This window comes from Electrophorus electricus, chromosome 7 (assembly GCF_041902795.1).
Source record: "Electrophorus electricus isolate QZ-2024a chromosome 7, ASM4190279v1, whole genome shotgun sequence".
In the NCBI taxonomy this organism is placed as follows: Eukaryota; Metazoa; Chordata; class Actinopteri; order Gymnotiformes; family Gymnotidae; genus Electrophorus; species Electrophorus electricus.
This window is the reverse complement of record NC_137503.1, coordinates 14,574,464-14,589,321: the sequence shown is the minus strand read 5'-3', so window position 1 is coordinate 14,589,321 and position 14,858 is coordinate 14,574,464. Positions and strand designations below refer to the sequence as shown.

Genomic DNA, 14,858 nt, shown 5'->3' with positions numbered 1-14,858 from the left:
TGAAGACAAATGTGGGCATGGAGAGAAATTTGTTGTTGATGAAAAGATCATACACTATATGGACAAAAATAGGCCTTGATATGGAGTTGGTCCCCCCGTTGCAGCTATAACAGCTTCCACTCTTCTGGTAAAGCTTTCTACAAGATTTTGAGGTGTGTGTGTGTGCGAATCTTTGCCCATTCATCCATAAGCATTTGTGAGCTCAGACACCGATGTTAGATGAGAGAGCTTGGTAATCTCCATTTTAGTTCATCTCAAAGGAGTTCAAAGGGGTAGAGACCAGGGCTCTGTGCCTTTATGGACCTTACTTTTTACACTATGGCACAGATATGTTGGGACAGAAAGGGGCCTTCCCCAAATGGTTCCCACAAAGTTGGAAGCATTCAACTGCCCAATTATACAATTGTCTTGGTATGCTGAAACACAAAGATTACTTTCACTTTAACCAAGGAGCCTAGGCCAACCCCTGAAAAATAAACCCCATAGCATTATCCCTCGTCCACCAAACTTTACAGATGTCACAGCAGGTAAACAACATTCTCCTGGCCAAACCCAGACTTGTCCATGAGATTGACAAAGAAGCATGATTTGTCACTCCACAGAACATATTTGCACTGCTCCAGAGTCCTGTGGCAGCATGCTTTACACCACTCCATCCAATGCTTGGTGATGTAAGGCTTGCATGCAAGGAAATCCATGGCATGAAGCTCCTGGCACACAGCATTTTTGTTGATGTTAATGCCAGTGGAGGTTTGGAACGCTGCAGTTACTGGGTCAGCAGAACATTGGTGACTTATGTGCCTTGGCACTCAGCAACCCTGCTCTGTAGCTTTATGTGGTCTGCCCCTTCAATAATACCACTCGGAGCTGATCATAGAACATGAAATTTCACAAAATGACTTGTTGCAATGATGACATCCTATTACAGTACCATGCTTGAATTCAGTGTGCTCATTAGAATGACCCCTTTTTCACAAATGTTTGTAAAGATACTGCAAGACTTGGTGCTTGATTTTTTAATACACCTGTTGCAAAGGGACTGAATGAAACAAATTCAGTGACTAAAAGGTGTGTTCCAATGCTTTTGTCCATATAGTGCAGTTTCAATTGGTTTAGTGTAGTCCCAAGGTGCTTGATATGAATTAAAGAGTTGCATGTGAACAGAACACGGCAGTGTAAGAGTGGCTGTTCAGTGACATACAAATATGACTAGCCGACCAAGTTTTATTGGCTAAGCTCAACAATGAGTCTCTATTCCAGTTTTTTGCTAATGCCATGGACGTGGCTATATTACAGGTCAAGATATCAGCAGTTATACCATTTACTTATTACAAGACTAGAAATAGCCACATAAGACGAGCCAATCCTGTTAGGGGCCCCAGATCACTGCACCACTATCATGTATAGTCAGCCTTGGGTTGTGGACACAGCTTCTCTTGTACATCTTCACATGATAAGTTCTGGAAGGGTTCCTGGCACACTTCTGAATATGGTTAACTGGATCTGACCATTATTAACCCCCCCGTGGTCCATCCTGTATCTGATCATCTCAAGCCAGCCTGGAGATATACCACTCATGTGAAGCCAGCTAGTGTCCAGTCACTCATGATGTGTTTTCAGTGCTTCTCCTGCAGAACTGTCCCTGAAGCAGACAAACAGGAAAAGTAATACTGCTTTTGTTGTGTTGTTCATCAAAACTGGCTTTATTTTTTAATTATTACAAAGTTCACATTTTAAGAACCACTGATCCAGAAATTCAGAAAACTCCAATGTTTTCCTAAAGAAGTTTTTCCTACACATGTACATCCACACACCGGCAAAATTAAAGTCACTATTCAAGGTTAATTAAAACAAAGAAATGCCAATAAAGGAACAAGATTTATAGAGCAAGATTTGTTCATGTGGCATATCGAAGGTGATGCATGCCTCGCACAAGGTGCAAATACAGTTGATCTGAAGATACCTGTACCTGGAAGCAAAGAGATTCCTGGACACCTACCATCCACTCAGGTGAGGTGCCGTGTCAGGTGTGCCACCATTTTGTCCACCTGTTCCTAATTCAGAAAGACAGGACTGTGGGTCAACCAATTCATCATCAGTGTGCAAAGAGGTTGTACTCTTCCCATACATTAAAAAAGGGAAAACCACAAACCACATTTAGCAGGCCTTCGTATAGCCGGTCAGTGAGATCAAATGGGTTCTATGTCGGGAAGTGCCGTGGAACATTAATAGGCATTTAAAGTGAATACTGCCACGTCATACGGTTTGTCTAAATCCATTCTGAGCGGACTTCGATAGCCATTTATATTTGTGATGTAATACATGCTGTTTTTTAACTAGCTAGCTAGTTAATCATTAGTCTACAGCCATCATTAGCTAGATGTAGTTAGCTAGCTAGCCTTTTGTCAATGAAACGGAGGAATCTGTGTCCTAGCCAACCAAGTTAACCTAGCGAACTACAAAACATTTTAAAGCTAGATAGGTGATTTACTACCTAGACAGCTAGCTGCGGCAAACTCACCTTGTCTGTAGTACATATCGTTGACTGTATGCCCGTACACTTTCCAAGCAAAATGTATGGCGACTAGACTAAGGATGAGCCAACTAAATAGTATTTTGAACACCGCTACCCTCATGTCATTGGCCAACCAGTCATCAACAAACTCGGACAAAAAAGTCACCAGACTATCAACAATGCGAGACAAGAATTCGAAATCCCAAGGTTCGTCCATTATAGTTCAATGTAGCTACTAGCTTGCATTGCTAGGTAGGTATCGTTATTTCAGATCTGAAGGTAGATGAACAAGGGAGTACTCAGAAAACATGCAAATATTTAGCTACCTAGCTAATTAAAATTGCATTTAGGCATGGGGCAAAAAAAAAATTAAAAATAATGTAAACAAGCCCCAAACAATTTCTTCTTCGTCTGACCAGTTCATATTAAAATTCTAAACCGCTGACACTTTGTCGCCCCCTCTCGTACACATGAGCTTCTCCGTTACTCTATTAGCCCTTTTTATCCACGTAATTTGTTCTTAAGACTGATTCCGGTATAATTTTCATCCTACCTTTACCTAGGAGTCAGGTGTAAGGACTCAATTATGGGCCAGTCGATTGAACTAATTGTCCACGAACTACAAATCCATGGACTGTGGTTGAATTGAAGCACCAGAAAAGAGTGTCATAGTTGTACACTAATCTGTGACTAGCTCAGTCATATCTTTAAATTTAATTATAAAAAGTAGCTGTTGTTTATAGAGAAGGCCTGTTCTTTATTTAATGCATTTTTTGTGGTTACTTTTATGGTGTATGATGACAGCTGTGGATTAAAGCTCTGGAAAAGAGATTTTCAAAAAAACTTTTCAAAACATCATTGTCCTGACCGCAAAAAGTAACAACAACAAAAGTTTAGGTGAGCAACAGCCATGTTCTGTACAATTTAGACCCAAAGAATTAGTACTCAAGAAAAAAAAAAGGTGCAACATAGTGGTATAGATCTGTAGTTGGAAGGAGTTTGGCCATTGTGGGGGCCTTTAAGTCCTGTACTGTGCTGCCTTGTGTTAGCCAGCCTGGATGTTAGTTTGTTTAGCCAATGGGCATGCATCATGTCAGGCCCAGGTGTGTCCCTGTTCTTAATATTTGTGACCTGCTTTTGGACATCTGTTGTTGTAATGCTGACTGGCTCCTGCTTGGGGACATCATGATGTGTTTTCAGATCTGTTAACCACTGAGTACTGGTGTTGTATGATAATTCATATTCCCATGTGCTCTTCTAGTACATTATAGCCTTTAATGACCTCCTCAGTTATTTATCCTCTCTTATTAACAAAAGGAAGACAATGTAATGGCAAGAGTTCTCTTTCAAACATAGCTGATGTGTGAGTGTTATTGCTGTGCCAATAAGTCTGTTTACTATGAACATGTTTCCACTAAGTTCACTGATATAGTTAATTACCTTATCCTGTACACTCTCATTTGAGATCTGTTAGACATGTGGGTGTTTTTTATAAGAACTGCAAAGTACTTGTCCTTTATTTTAAGGATCTTGTCAATCGAGGCGATGTCTGAGCTGGCATGACTATCTCTTTGTTCTCTTATGTTTCAGAGGTAGGTGACTCTTAGACTCTTACTGGTGTGCAGTGTTTTACGTAGATATGAAAATCACCACGTGGTTTTGAAAAGGTGAACTGATGAAGGATGTAACGTAAATGTTTATTTTCCATGATATGAAGTCTTTCCCCACCCACATGGAAGATTTAAGATGATATTTTTTTTTCTTAAAGCAAAATAAAATACATACACACACACACACACACACACAGATAAAACATCACAATGTGGTCAATATATATGTGTATCAATTCATTTTTGTGGAAAAATAAGTTACCATGCCTGGGAGTTGACAGCAGCTGTGCTCCTCCCGGTCACCTCTGCTACTATCTGTGCTTTCCATATTCTCCATCCTCCGCTGCGTGGTGCGTATTGATGAGCATGCTGTTTGTGAGCATGTTGCTTGGAGATCCACCAACAGGCATGGGTGCTGTGTGGTCGGCTCCTCCAGACCTGGCAGCTTCAACCACGGAGAGCAAGTGCCACACTACCAGGAGCCCCGACTGTCTCTGCTTCACTGCTCACTGCTGCTGACAGCTTGACTTGTGTCCAGCGTTTCAGTCACTGTGAGGAAATCTGGCAAGCATTTGGTTTTGCCGCTGAGCCAGAACTCGTGCACTTGTGTTCAGACCCCACCGTTACCAAAAGCTGCTTTTTTTCCTGTCATGTCGACTTGGCTGACAGTGACAGATTTGGGCTGGATGGTTGCAATTTCCCAGTCGTCAGGAGTGCCATGTGAGGTTTGGTGGATTACACCTATTCATGGCAGTGACACCAACGAACCAGTGTAAATGAAGGCAGTGAGATATTTCCCAGCTACATGGCACTCAATCTACAGTCTGTGATGGCAGCTGATCTTCACAGGTGCATTGGCTTAGGTTTGTCGCATTGATTGACCTGGTGTTCATCTTAAGTCCTGCACCAACAGGTTTATCTGCTGGCCCCTCAGCCACCTTCTCTCTGGAACCAGCCACTTGGCTAAATGTACTTGTCTGCAATGTCGCTGAAGGACTGTTAAGTCGTTGTGCTGTTATAATGGGATTTGCAGCACTTTTCCCCTCAGCATCACGCATAGATGTGTCACGGTGACAGCAGCTACTTGCAGCTGTGAAGGTGGCTGTACTGTTGTAACGTCGAAGGTGGATGCATGTTGTCTTTGCCGCCACCATGCTATATGTTGGCACTGAAGTTGCACTTTCTGCTCCCATCGTGTCTCTCTCACTAGGAGAGTCCTCGCTGTGCTCCTTTTTGCTCTCCTGGCTGGCCCACTCTCAAATTCAGTGGACAATGGCACTATATACATGCGCGCACACACACACACACACCCAGATATGTATATATGCATAGTGTGTGTACAATACTGTGCACAAGTCTTAGGCCACCATTAGATTTGTTGTTTTAGCAATGGTTGACACTTTTGGCCCCTCCTATCATCCTTATATTTATGATTACCCTGTCTCGTGTTTTGCCTCCATGTTTTGTTTTCTCCGCCTTTCAGAGGGTGGAACTTGTGTGTGTTAAATCTAGCCTCCATTTGTTAATTGTATGTCATCGTGTGCTTTTGTTTGTTTATTATGTATTCCCAGGCTCTATGTGTTGGCGCTATGATCCTGGACTGTTACAACGATTATGATTCTGGAATTGCCCACAATAAATCTTGTGCTTCTCCACACGTGTCCACCTCCTTAAGGCTTGATGTTACAATGGTCTAATGCCCATATATAATTATTTCTCAGTTGTTGTTTTTTAAGATCCAAACAGAAAGTACAGGAAATATGTACACAGAATTTAAAAAATCACAATTTTCAGAACAAAATGGCTTCTAAAGGCAAACGTCAGTATTTAGTGTTGCCTCCCTTAACACTAAGCACATCTTAAGCTTTTTTGGGGAGACTGTCCTGAAGTGTTCTAGCATATAATACCAGGCTTTTTTTTTAGCACTTCACAGAGTTCATCTGTAGCTTTAGATTTACTTTTCCTACTATTGCTCAAGTGTAAGGAGAGGTCACACTAAATACTTGTCACTGTAACGTCTAGAAGCTATTATTTCCTATGATGGTGCATTATGCCTCTTAGGTGAGTGATGGACGTCCAGCTTTCAATTAATCAATTTACTTCAAGCTTAATTAACTTCATCCACAGAGAAAAGCACACATGCTTGCTTATGGTTTGGTAATGGATATCCTGTGATGGCTAGCTTTTTAGAGCAGTTTCTTGAAGAGATTGGCAGAGATGGAACAAAACATTTGATAAAATACAGAAAAACTTCAAAGCTGTGCTCAAATTATTTTTTAGTAATGATTTTTTAAAGGTTTTCCCCAATCTGATTTAGCTGCTCAAAGACTAAACTTTGATGAATATTAAAATTTAACAATAAGAATATTTTACTTTAAACTAAATTGCTTCATATTAATAAATACTCATTGGAGACATATATTTCAGTTATAGGCTGGGGCACTTTTTATATTATATTCTGACTTTTATCTTTAAAATATTACATTAGCTTGTTTTCAAAATTATTTTAATAAGGACATTGTAAATAAGTGAACATGGAGAGAGGCTAAATATTGCTATTTTTATTTAGCTACTTCGGCTTAATAAAAAGATCAGTATACAGTGTCATTTTTAAAATACAGCTTTTTGTTGTTTATCCTCTCATCATACCACCTGTGGCCACCAGATGTTGGCTTCCATAGAATTCTGACTTCTCCTCTCCCTTTGTGTCATCCTCTTGTCTCTTTCCCAGCATTAGCTCTTCACTCCTTCACAAGCTTCAGACAGTCAAAATTTCTGCTGCTCATCTTCAAACTCGTATTCAGTCACACCCACACATTACACCCACTCTCCAAACCTGTTAAGGCTTCCTGTTAAGTACCACATACATTTCATTATCGACAGTTCTCACAATCTTGCACCTTCTCATCTCTCCGGTCTTCTTCACTCCAAGAATAACTTTCTCATCTATCTGACCTTCGTCAACCTCTCAGGTCTTCTTCAACTGGGTCCTTTAATCAAGTTTTTGTGCAATAATAATTTTTTTAGCCCCAAACATAGAACACAACTAGTCACAGGAAAACAGAGAAAAAATACAACTGTCCCCCTTCACCCTCTTACCCACTTAGCCCCACCCCCATCCAGGGCCACCTAGTTTGCTGAGCATTAAACAGATAATACATTTACACACATATACATGCACTTCTGCATACATTGGTTGCACTAAGCATCAGCCCTGATAATGGCATTGTCATATCATTTAAGTCACATCTGACCACATTCAGTAATCTGAGTTATATGAAATGTCATATGTTATATGAAATTAAATCTAGCACTCAAACCCTCCAGGGGAAGAATTTTTTGATTTCCTTAGGTCAATTGTGGGTGGCTCATTACCAGTCCAGTTAATCAAAATACACTTACAGGCCACAAACAATAACTTGTAGGATGTATATTTGGTGTGGTGTGAGATTACCATTGTCTTGAACCATACCAAGTATAAAAAATCAAGGATGCATTTCTATGGTTCCTCAACTTTGGAAAAGGGTGACAAACCATAGTAAGTAACATTTATTTATAAAGCACATTAACACAACTTACATTGACCAAAGGCCTATACACTGAAAATAAGGAACTAAGAGACAAATGCAATCATCAGTAGCAAACACAAAATTACATATAACATTGCTATTGTCTCATAATCTAGTTAAAATTAAGTTATATGAGTACATTTTAAGAGTTGATTTAAAAGCAGAAACAGAAGAGGCTTGGTGAATAGTAAATGGTAATATGCTACACAATCTCAGTGCATAGACAGCGAATGCACAGTCACCTGCAAGCTTCAGATGTGCCCTCAGTACAGCTGAGTTCTTCTCCATTTTCTTGCTTTATAGTCCATCACAGAATGCTTAGAGACTACTTGTGATTATAATATTCCCTTAGAACATGAATAATTGCCTGCAGTCTTCAGCAAAACCTGCACCTCACTGCTGTGAGTGCTGTAAGTGTCTGCTGTGACCATCTATTACTCAAAACACCGCAGGCCCAAGCATGCTGAAACCATGGCAATATAAAGGGAATGTAATCAGCCTGTCAGTCAATCACATCATCCATGTTCATGGACAAGCCTTCAGAAGCATACAGACACTCCCTGTCAACAAAATAAAAGTATCTTATCACAGGGTGACTCCTCCCTCAATGTCCACATTGAGTATCCTGTCAACAAAAGCAGGACACAAAAGCAAACACACAGCAAAAACAAAATAAGGGCAAGACATGCTAACATTAATAATATTACATCCTATGATGTAACAATACCAGAAGATAACCTGCATACACCAATAGGTTGAGTACATTAAGTTGAAACAGTTACTGTTCTACTGGTGTACAGCTGGCCTTCATCAACTGAACAAGAGAGCCCTAGTAGAAGCCAAAAGAAACAACCTGATACTAGTAAAAATCAATATCTTTTTTATCCTGTTGAAATGTACTGGAATTCCCCCTGGGGTTGAAACAAGAATCACATAGCATTTGGGTTATAAACACAAGGGTTTAGGCTATAAATAGATCAAATGTTCCATGGTTTCACAGTATAATGCAATCCAGCTGAAAATATACATGGTCCCCCCTAATGGTACATTGATACCAGAGGACCTTAGAAAAAGGTAAAGTACCCAGAATTGCTTTTGTCTGTGTTGTTCCAATTTTTGAAAGTCAGATCATCTTAAATAAGATTAGCTTTGCTACTGTTTTCTCTTGTCTGTATAACCCTAAGACATTTATTGTTACAATGTAACAGTTGTAGTGTTATTGTCATGAATTTCAGACACTTATTGTCAAAATTCAGCTGTAAGTGCGTTTCAAGTATGTATACTGTAGATATGATACATAAAGATTAGATTTAAATCCAGAAATATTTATATATGTCAACAACATATATAAATCACTTATCATAGCTGTCATAGGATAAAATCACTGAACTGTCATTTGCCCAAACCTGTATAGACTATTCCTAGATTTCAGTCAAGATACAGTATGGTACCCACTCCTGTAGTGTAGTGCAGTTTTTAAGCATGTAAAGAAAATGGTTTCAAAACCATGCACACTATTTTGCAACTAAAAGTAAAGGAAATGTTTGCAAAATACAGCATCAGGTGAATTCCCCACCTGCCCTACATATAGCTACCTTTCAACCTACAGATTCTCCTCTACTTATTTGTTTATGTAAAAATGTCCTAAATCAAAAACAACCACAAACCAATAAATCCAAAGAGCATTAACTTCTGTATTTTATATATATATATATATATATATATATATATATATATATATATATATATATATATATATAATTATTATTATATTATTCCATCAACAGTATTTTTTGCCTTTAACGGTAGATGTGGTTTCCTTTTTTTGGTGACTCATCAACTTTGAAAAACTTTTTTCATTTGTTAAAAAGTTTATTTGTGGTTTTAATTTAAAAAATGGTAAATATATTAAGAAGCATCCAGTCAGACTAATTTTGAAGTGCTACTAAACTAGTTTTTAAAAGCTTTAACATTTTTCTACATTTTATAAATGCAATATCCTGAGGAAGCATTCTCTGCTCTTGTGACGTTATGCCACTTTGAGTAGATTCTTGTAAAGAGGTGTTTTTTTTCCAGAGCTTTGTGTATGACTCATTAAAAGGATTTAAGGAGCATTTCAAGTGTGGTTCATATTTAGGCTAACATTGGTTAAAAGCGGCTGAATAGGGGAAAAAAGGCAAATTTTTAAGTTGAAGGAAATTCCTCGTTAAACTATATAACAAGTGCTGGAAAATAATAAGGGATGTGATGATAATGGTGAATAACATATAAAGGAATTATCACTCACATAGTTAAGATTATAGCAGTGTATGTCTGCACCTTCACTGAAATGTAGAACTGAATGTAACTTTAAAGGCCCATGATTAAAATTTATAGACATTATGACCTATGTACAATTGTGTACAACTTGAGCAATTGGGGGTTAAGGGCCTTAACATACAAATAGACGTATTGCCTTAAAATAATATGTATGTGCCTTCCAGGTTCATCTCAACTCATATTCATTTATACTGCAGCAGGACAGCATAATTGCGTAGGCCATACGTTTACTGAAAAAGTCACATTTTAAACAGTGACACATTTATATTAATTGGTCTGACTGGCCAGGGGAAAGGTAAGTCTATAAAAAATGACAAGCCTTAGTTTTCAATGGTACCCACAGACAATCATTATTATTATTATTAGTAGTAGTAGTAGTAGTCGTAGTAGTGTTCATTTTCATGTTTATGTCTCTTCCATCTTTACTCTGGTCTCCCTCGTCTCTCCTCTTACTTTAGCCAATATCCTTACAGTGGACATCTCCCCCAAAAAGTCTTATATTAACTATAAATTACTCCCCTTAACTTTTTTAAGTAACCCATTGTATTTTCTTTTTTACAATAAAGAATGAATAACAATGAATATATTATATTAGTCAACATATTAGCATTAGCCATTATTAGCATTAGCCATACATGATTTATGTATTTCCAAAACATTCTGTATCTCTGGAATACTTTCTGCACTGCAATTGTTGTTCAACATCTTTTTAAAATATAAAAAAAACCCAACATTTTTAACACATTTTAAATATAACTGCAATGCACTGTTACTCCTGGGAATCTCCCCCACATGGCTGCAGTACAGAAATGTCATGGGGTGGAGACCAACTCTGAAAAAAAAAGCCTTGATAAACATCTTACTTATCATTTTTTTCATGTGGCTGTTTTTCAGTCTTTAAGGGCAGCACAGATTTTATGTTCTAGTTAAACCAGTGTTACCATGCTTTGGCACACATTTCAGTTCCTCTCTGGCTTCTCATTTGTGTTTTGGCTCTTAATGTTTCATCAAGCTAATGCTGAAATTGTCTGTGAACCAGGCAAGTATAAGATGACAACAACTGCAGCATGGATACTGTTGTCAGTTAATGGAAGGTATATGCAGGTTCTTAATTATTTGGATATGTCTTTTACAGGTAATAAGGTGACAATGAAAAGGGACAAGTGTGAGCCCTGCGGTGAAAATCAGTACCGACCATCTCGCGGATCATTTGCAGAGTGTCTTAACTGCTCTCCTTGTGGTAGGTCCAGTAAGATTCTAACAGTGTGAATTGACTTCCAATTTTATTTTTAATAATTATATTTTTTTGCCAGTATTACATAACCTAATTGTCACACTTGTGGTTTCTTTGTCTGGTCTAATTTCCTTTTTGATAGTTTGGGTTTGGAGTAATGAAATAGGATCACATTGTTTAAGCAATTTCTGCCTAATAAATGCAACTAAAGACTGCATGGGCTAACAATGCATGTGAACAGCATACAAAGAACAGCTACACTGCCTTTTCACAGAGTACCTTAAAGTAAAAACAGTCACTTATTTTCCAATGTGTTGCTATTTCTCCTTATTTGGAAGATATCTGTACTGTTTTATACACATACACTTTACATAATAAAAATATCTACTAATGTTTTAGTGCACTCACAGAGGTAAAATAAAGACAAGTTCTTCAAGTGTCTTCCTAAATTTGTCAAATGAACAGCCAAATCTGTGTTTCCTCTGCTTCTATTGCACTGATGTTTGACTATTTTTATTTTTTCTTGTAGCCCGGTATAGTGAGTTAGCTTCACCCTGCACACCAACTAAAAATACTCTGTGTCATTGTCGTAAGGGCTTCAAATATGTGTCAGGGATGTGTGTGTGCGACAAGGGCTCAGGACTTCAGAAATCAGGTAAGCAAAAATAACAAATGTGTCTCTATAAATATATTAATAGATTTTAAGTAAAATAACTTTTTTGGCCAAATTCAGAAGACATCTGTTAAAGCTTTTTCACAGGATTTAACTGGCCCATGTTCTTTCACTTAAGTTTGTACTTTATGGTGTTTTTTTTTTTAAGGAGAGGTGGACATTTGTATGAAATGTGAATATGGAACCTTCACTAACACCTCTGACTCAACATGTCAACCATGGTCAAAGTATGTTGTTTCACGTACTCACATAAAAAAAAATTTGTAACCATATTGGAATTTGATTCTATGAGCTATTGTGTTGTTTCCATATACAAAAGGTCTGTAAAAACCATATAAGAATAACAATAACAATATAAGAATAAGTATTAAAAAAATAAAATAAATGTTTTATAATAAAGGACATACATAAACTCCTGATCATGTCCTACTTTATAGAACTTTTTCATATGGATGTTTGCCACCTTTAAAGTGTTTTTCTCTTGTATAAAAACTCTAATCCTTTCTTTTTCCCTCTTTATGACTGAGTATTCTGCTTTTTAAGTCTGTTAAAAGCCCTTCTTGCCTTCTGTGGGTTTCTTTTTTTAGGTGTGATCAGAGTGGTGAAAAAATTCCTGGAAATAATACAGCTGATGTTGTCTGTAAAAATGCAACCAAACCAGAAGTAACGACAGTCACAAGTTCTGTCACCTCCATTATCTTTGTGCCACAGATGTCCACCAACACCTCTGTGGCTTGGACCACTCCAAGCAACCCTCTTACAGATACTACATCTGCACACCCAAACAGCAAGAAATATGGCCTATGTAATCTCCTTTTACTGCTAATGTGACTATAACATTAGTACCCCGTGTACGTACATTAGTAAATTCTGATGCTGACTTTTTTTAAAAATTATTACAGGGCTGGGACCACTGGGAGCCCTTTTGGCTCTCGTCTTCATACAATTTGTGATCATCCAGATGAAACCCACCAATTGCTTTCATAAAAAGAAGCAACAGATTATTCTCCAAGGTAGGGTACTACCAGGTTTTGAAATATACTGACAAAAATGTAGATGAAGTGTGTTTCTGTACATATATGCACCTTTAATGTGGGTTAATTCTCTCCTGTCTCTTCAGATAGCACATGCAGAAAACCAGTTGAAGAATCAGGGGAGAAATTCCTTCTGCCTTTTGTCTAATGCTAAAATCAACCTCTTTTTATGCCAAAAATACAGTCCAGGCAATCTATATTGTCCTTTTAATTAAAAGTCAGCTGTAGGTATTGTATACCAATGCAACCAATGTTTTAACTGCATACTTTATATTGTCATTAGATATTATAAAGGGCAGGGGGTATACTTTCTATACTGTGTGATAGTAATCCTAAGTGTAGGATGTGATTAAAAATAATTTTAAATTGAATGTGTAAGTAAGGTCACATAAATTTGTACATTTTTCTATATTTTAGCCATATAATAGGGATTTGGGGGAGTATTTCTAAATAGTTCTTGAGAATGTTTCTTAATTCCTCTTCTGCAATCTGTGTTATGTGATGGCTCCTGAGAATTATTTGTTTAGAGTTTTAGACTTCATATTTTGAGACTGATTTATATACAACATATTGCAAATAGAATAAATATCTATATGTATAATAAATAATATATTTCCCGTAAAATAGGTATTTTTGTTATTATGCTGTATGTTATTTCTTGCCAGTACTCTACTTCATGCGCGTTTATCGTATAATCGAGATAGTTCCGTTGATGGCCCCCAGTGTTTCACAATCAACGCCTTTGCAGGCAAATGACGACTGTTCTGACGGGCAGTTCTCCGTATGTAGGTGTCCCTCCTACCTGGAGTAGTTTTTTTTTTTTTTTTCCGAGAGCACGTTCATTTCCTTCCGTTTTTCAGAACAGTAGTACTGTGGTTGAGAAGGTGGATGTCATGTGGTATCATGTACTGGCAGTTTGTGTTAACGTTTGAAGATGTGCTCATTTCTGTTAATGATCTGGAACATATGCAGTTCTACGCAGGAAAGCAAAAATGCTCACGAAATACTATGGCACTTCAACAAAAGGGAAATCTGGCGACCTGCTAAAGCAGGTGTTTCAAAAAAAATTCCTCGTGGGGCTGATAATGCCTTAATTCGGCCCACCAAATGAATTTAGATCGTTTTAAATTAAAATCATATTGTAGATCATCATTTAATTAAAAAATACCGTATTCCAAACGGAAAACGTTTATTGTTGTATTCTCTGTTATTCTACTAGGGGGCAATATAGAGTAATAAATGCCGAGCCAGATTAGGCTACTGAGAAAACATTTTGTCAGCAAACTAAGAATATAAGCAAGTCTCTTTCCAAAAGATTTATTTTTAAAAAGTGCGTGTGCTCTGTAAGCGACTGTAAATAATAACACCACTTTAACTTGTTTTTTTTTGTAACAATACTATTATGCTGTATTTTAGGATATGTTTGATGTTTTTAATCCCTATACTACAATATGCAAACATTTACGAAGTGTCATATTCACAAGTCTTATTGCTGTGTTTGCACCTTCATTTGTGGTTTTCTGAAATGAAGCAGTGAAAAGTGAACTGGCACCAATTCAGAACTGCTTGGAGTTGCTCTAGCCATGCTCCTTGACTACTATGATCACATATTCTACACACCACATCACATATGATGATGATGGTAGCACACGTGGCCTTTAAAGGTTACATATTTCACTATTTTCCCACAATTTAACCCTGCTTATTGTGCTCTTTGAAAGACACCTGTGAATAATACCTTAACACCTTAATTCAGCATTTTTCCTGTAAAACACAATGATATTCTGCTAAAGAAAAATTATTTTGATCACAGATTTTATTTAAAATAGCAATAGTTACACATGCAATCATAAATGCAATAAATTAACTTTTTAAATTCCATTAGCCTTAAGTTCCATAAGAAC

The 14,858-nt window shown here is 37.5% G+C and overlaps 2 protein-coding genes across 3 annotated transcripts; one reads left to right on the top strand and one right to left on the bottom strand.

Annotated features, from left to right (window-relative positions):
- Positions 1-1,001: 1,001 nt before the first annotated feature.
- On the bottom strand, positions 1,002-2,923 carry tcta (T cell leukemia translocation altered). Its single transcript, XM_035524470.2, has 3 exons — positions 2,522-2,923; positions 2,000-2,054; positions 1,002-1,642 (listed from the first exon to the last, which is right to left on the bottom strand). The coding sequence occupies exons 1-3, from the start codon at positions 2,730-2,732 to the stop codon at positions 1,600-1,602; spliced, it is 309 nt and encodes a 102-aa protein (XP_035380363.1). The 5' UTR covers positions 2,733-2,923; the 3' UTR covers positions 1,002-1,599.
- A 7,971-nt stretch (positions 2,924-10,894) lies between these two features.
- si:ch73-361p23.3 (uncharacterized) lies at positions 10,895-14,090 on the top strand. Of its 2 annotated transcripts, none has more exons than XM_026996421.3 (7): positions 10,895-11,052; positions 11,149-11,253; positions 11,777-11,902; positions 12,072-12,147; positions 12,508-12,725; positions 12,823-12,933; positions 13,041-14,090. In XM_026996421.3, the coding sequence occupies exons 1-7, from the start codon at positions 10,956-10,958 to the stop codon at positions 13,100-13,102; spliced, it is 795 nt and encodes a 264-aa protein (XP_026852222.2). In that variant the 5' UTR covers positions 10,895-10,955; the 3' UTR covers positions 13,103-14,090. The 2 variants fall into 2 exon arrangements, with proteins under 2 accessions (XP_026852222.2, XP_026852221.2); XM_026996420.3 differs by having other exon boundaries at positions 10,896-11,052; positions 12,069-12,147; positions 13,041-14,088.
- Positions 14,091-14,858: the final 768 nt, after the last annotated feature.

Bases quoted from the DNA above. Each gene is read 5' to 3' on its own strand.
- tcta (XM_035524470.2), bottom strand. From the start codon at position 2,732: ATGGACGAACCTTGGGATTTCGAATTCTTGTCTCGCATTGTTGATAGT. The intron at 2,055-2,521 runs GTGAGTTTGCCG...TTTCTGAATTAG, and splicing joins CGATATGTACTACAGACAAG to GAACAGGTGGACAAAATGGT. The intron at 1,643-1,999 runs GTAGGTGTCCAG...TGTCTGCTTCAG, and splicing joins GCACCTCACCTGAGTGGATG to GGACAGTTCTGCAGGAGAAG.
- si:ch73-361p23.3 (XM_026996420.3), top strand. From the start codon at position 10,956: ATGCTTTGGCACACATTTCAGTTCCTCTCTGGCTTCTCATTTGTGTTT. The intron at 11,254-11,776 runs GTAGGTCCAGTA...TTTTTCTTGTAG, and splicing joins TCTTAACTGCTCTCCTTGTG to CCCGGTATAGTGAGTTAGCT. The intron at 12,726-12,822 runs GTAATCTCCTTT...AAATTATTACAG, and splicing joins CAGCAAGAAATATGGCCTAT to GGCTGGGACCACTGGGAGCC.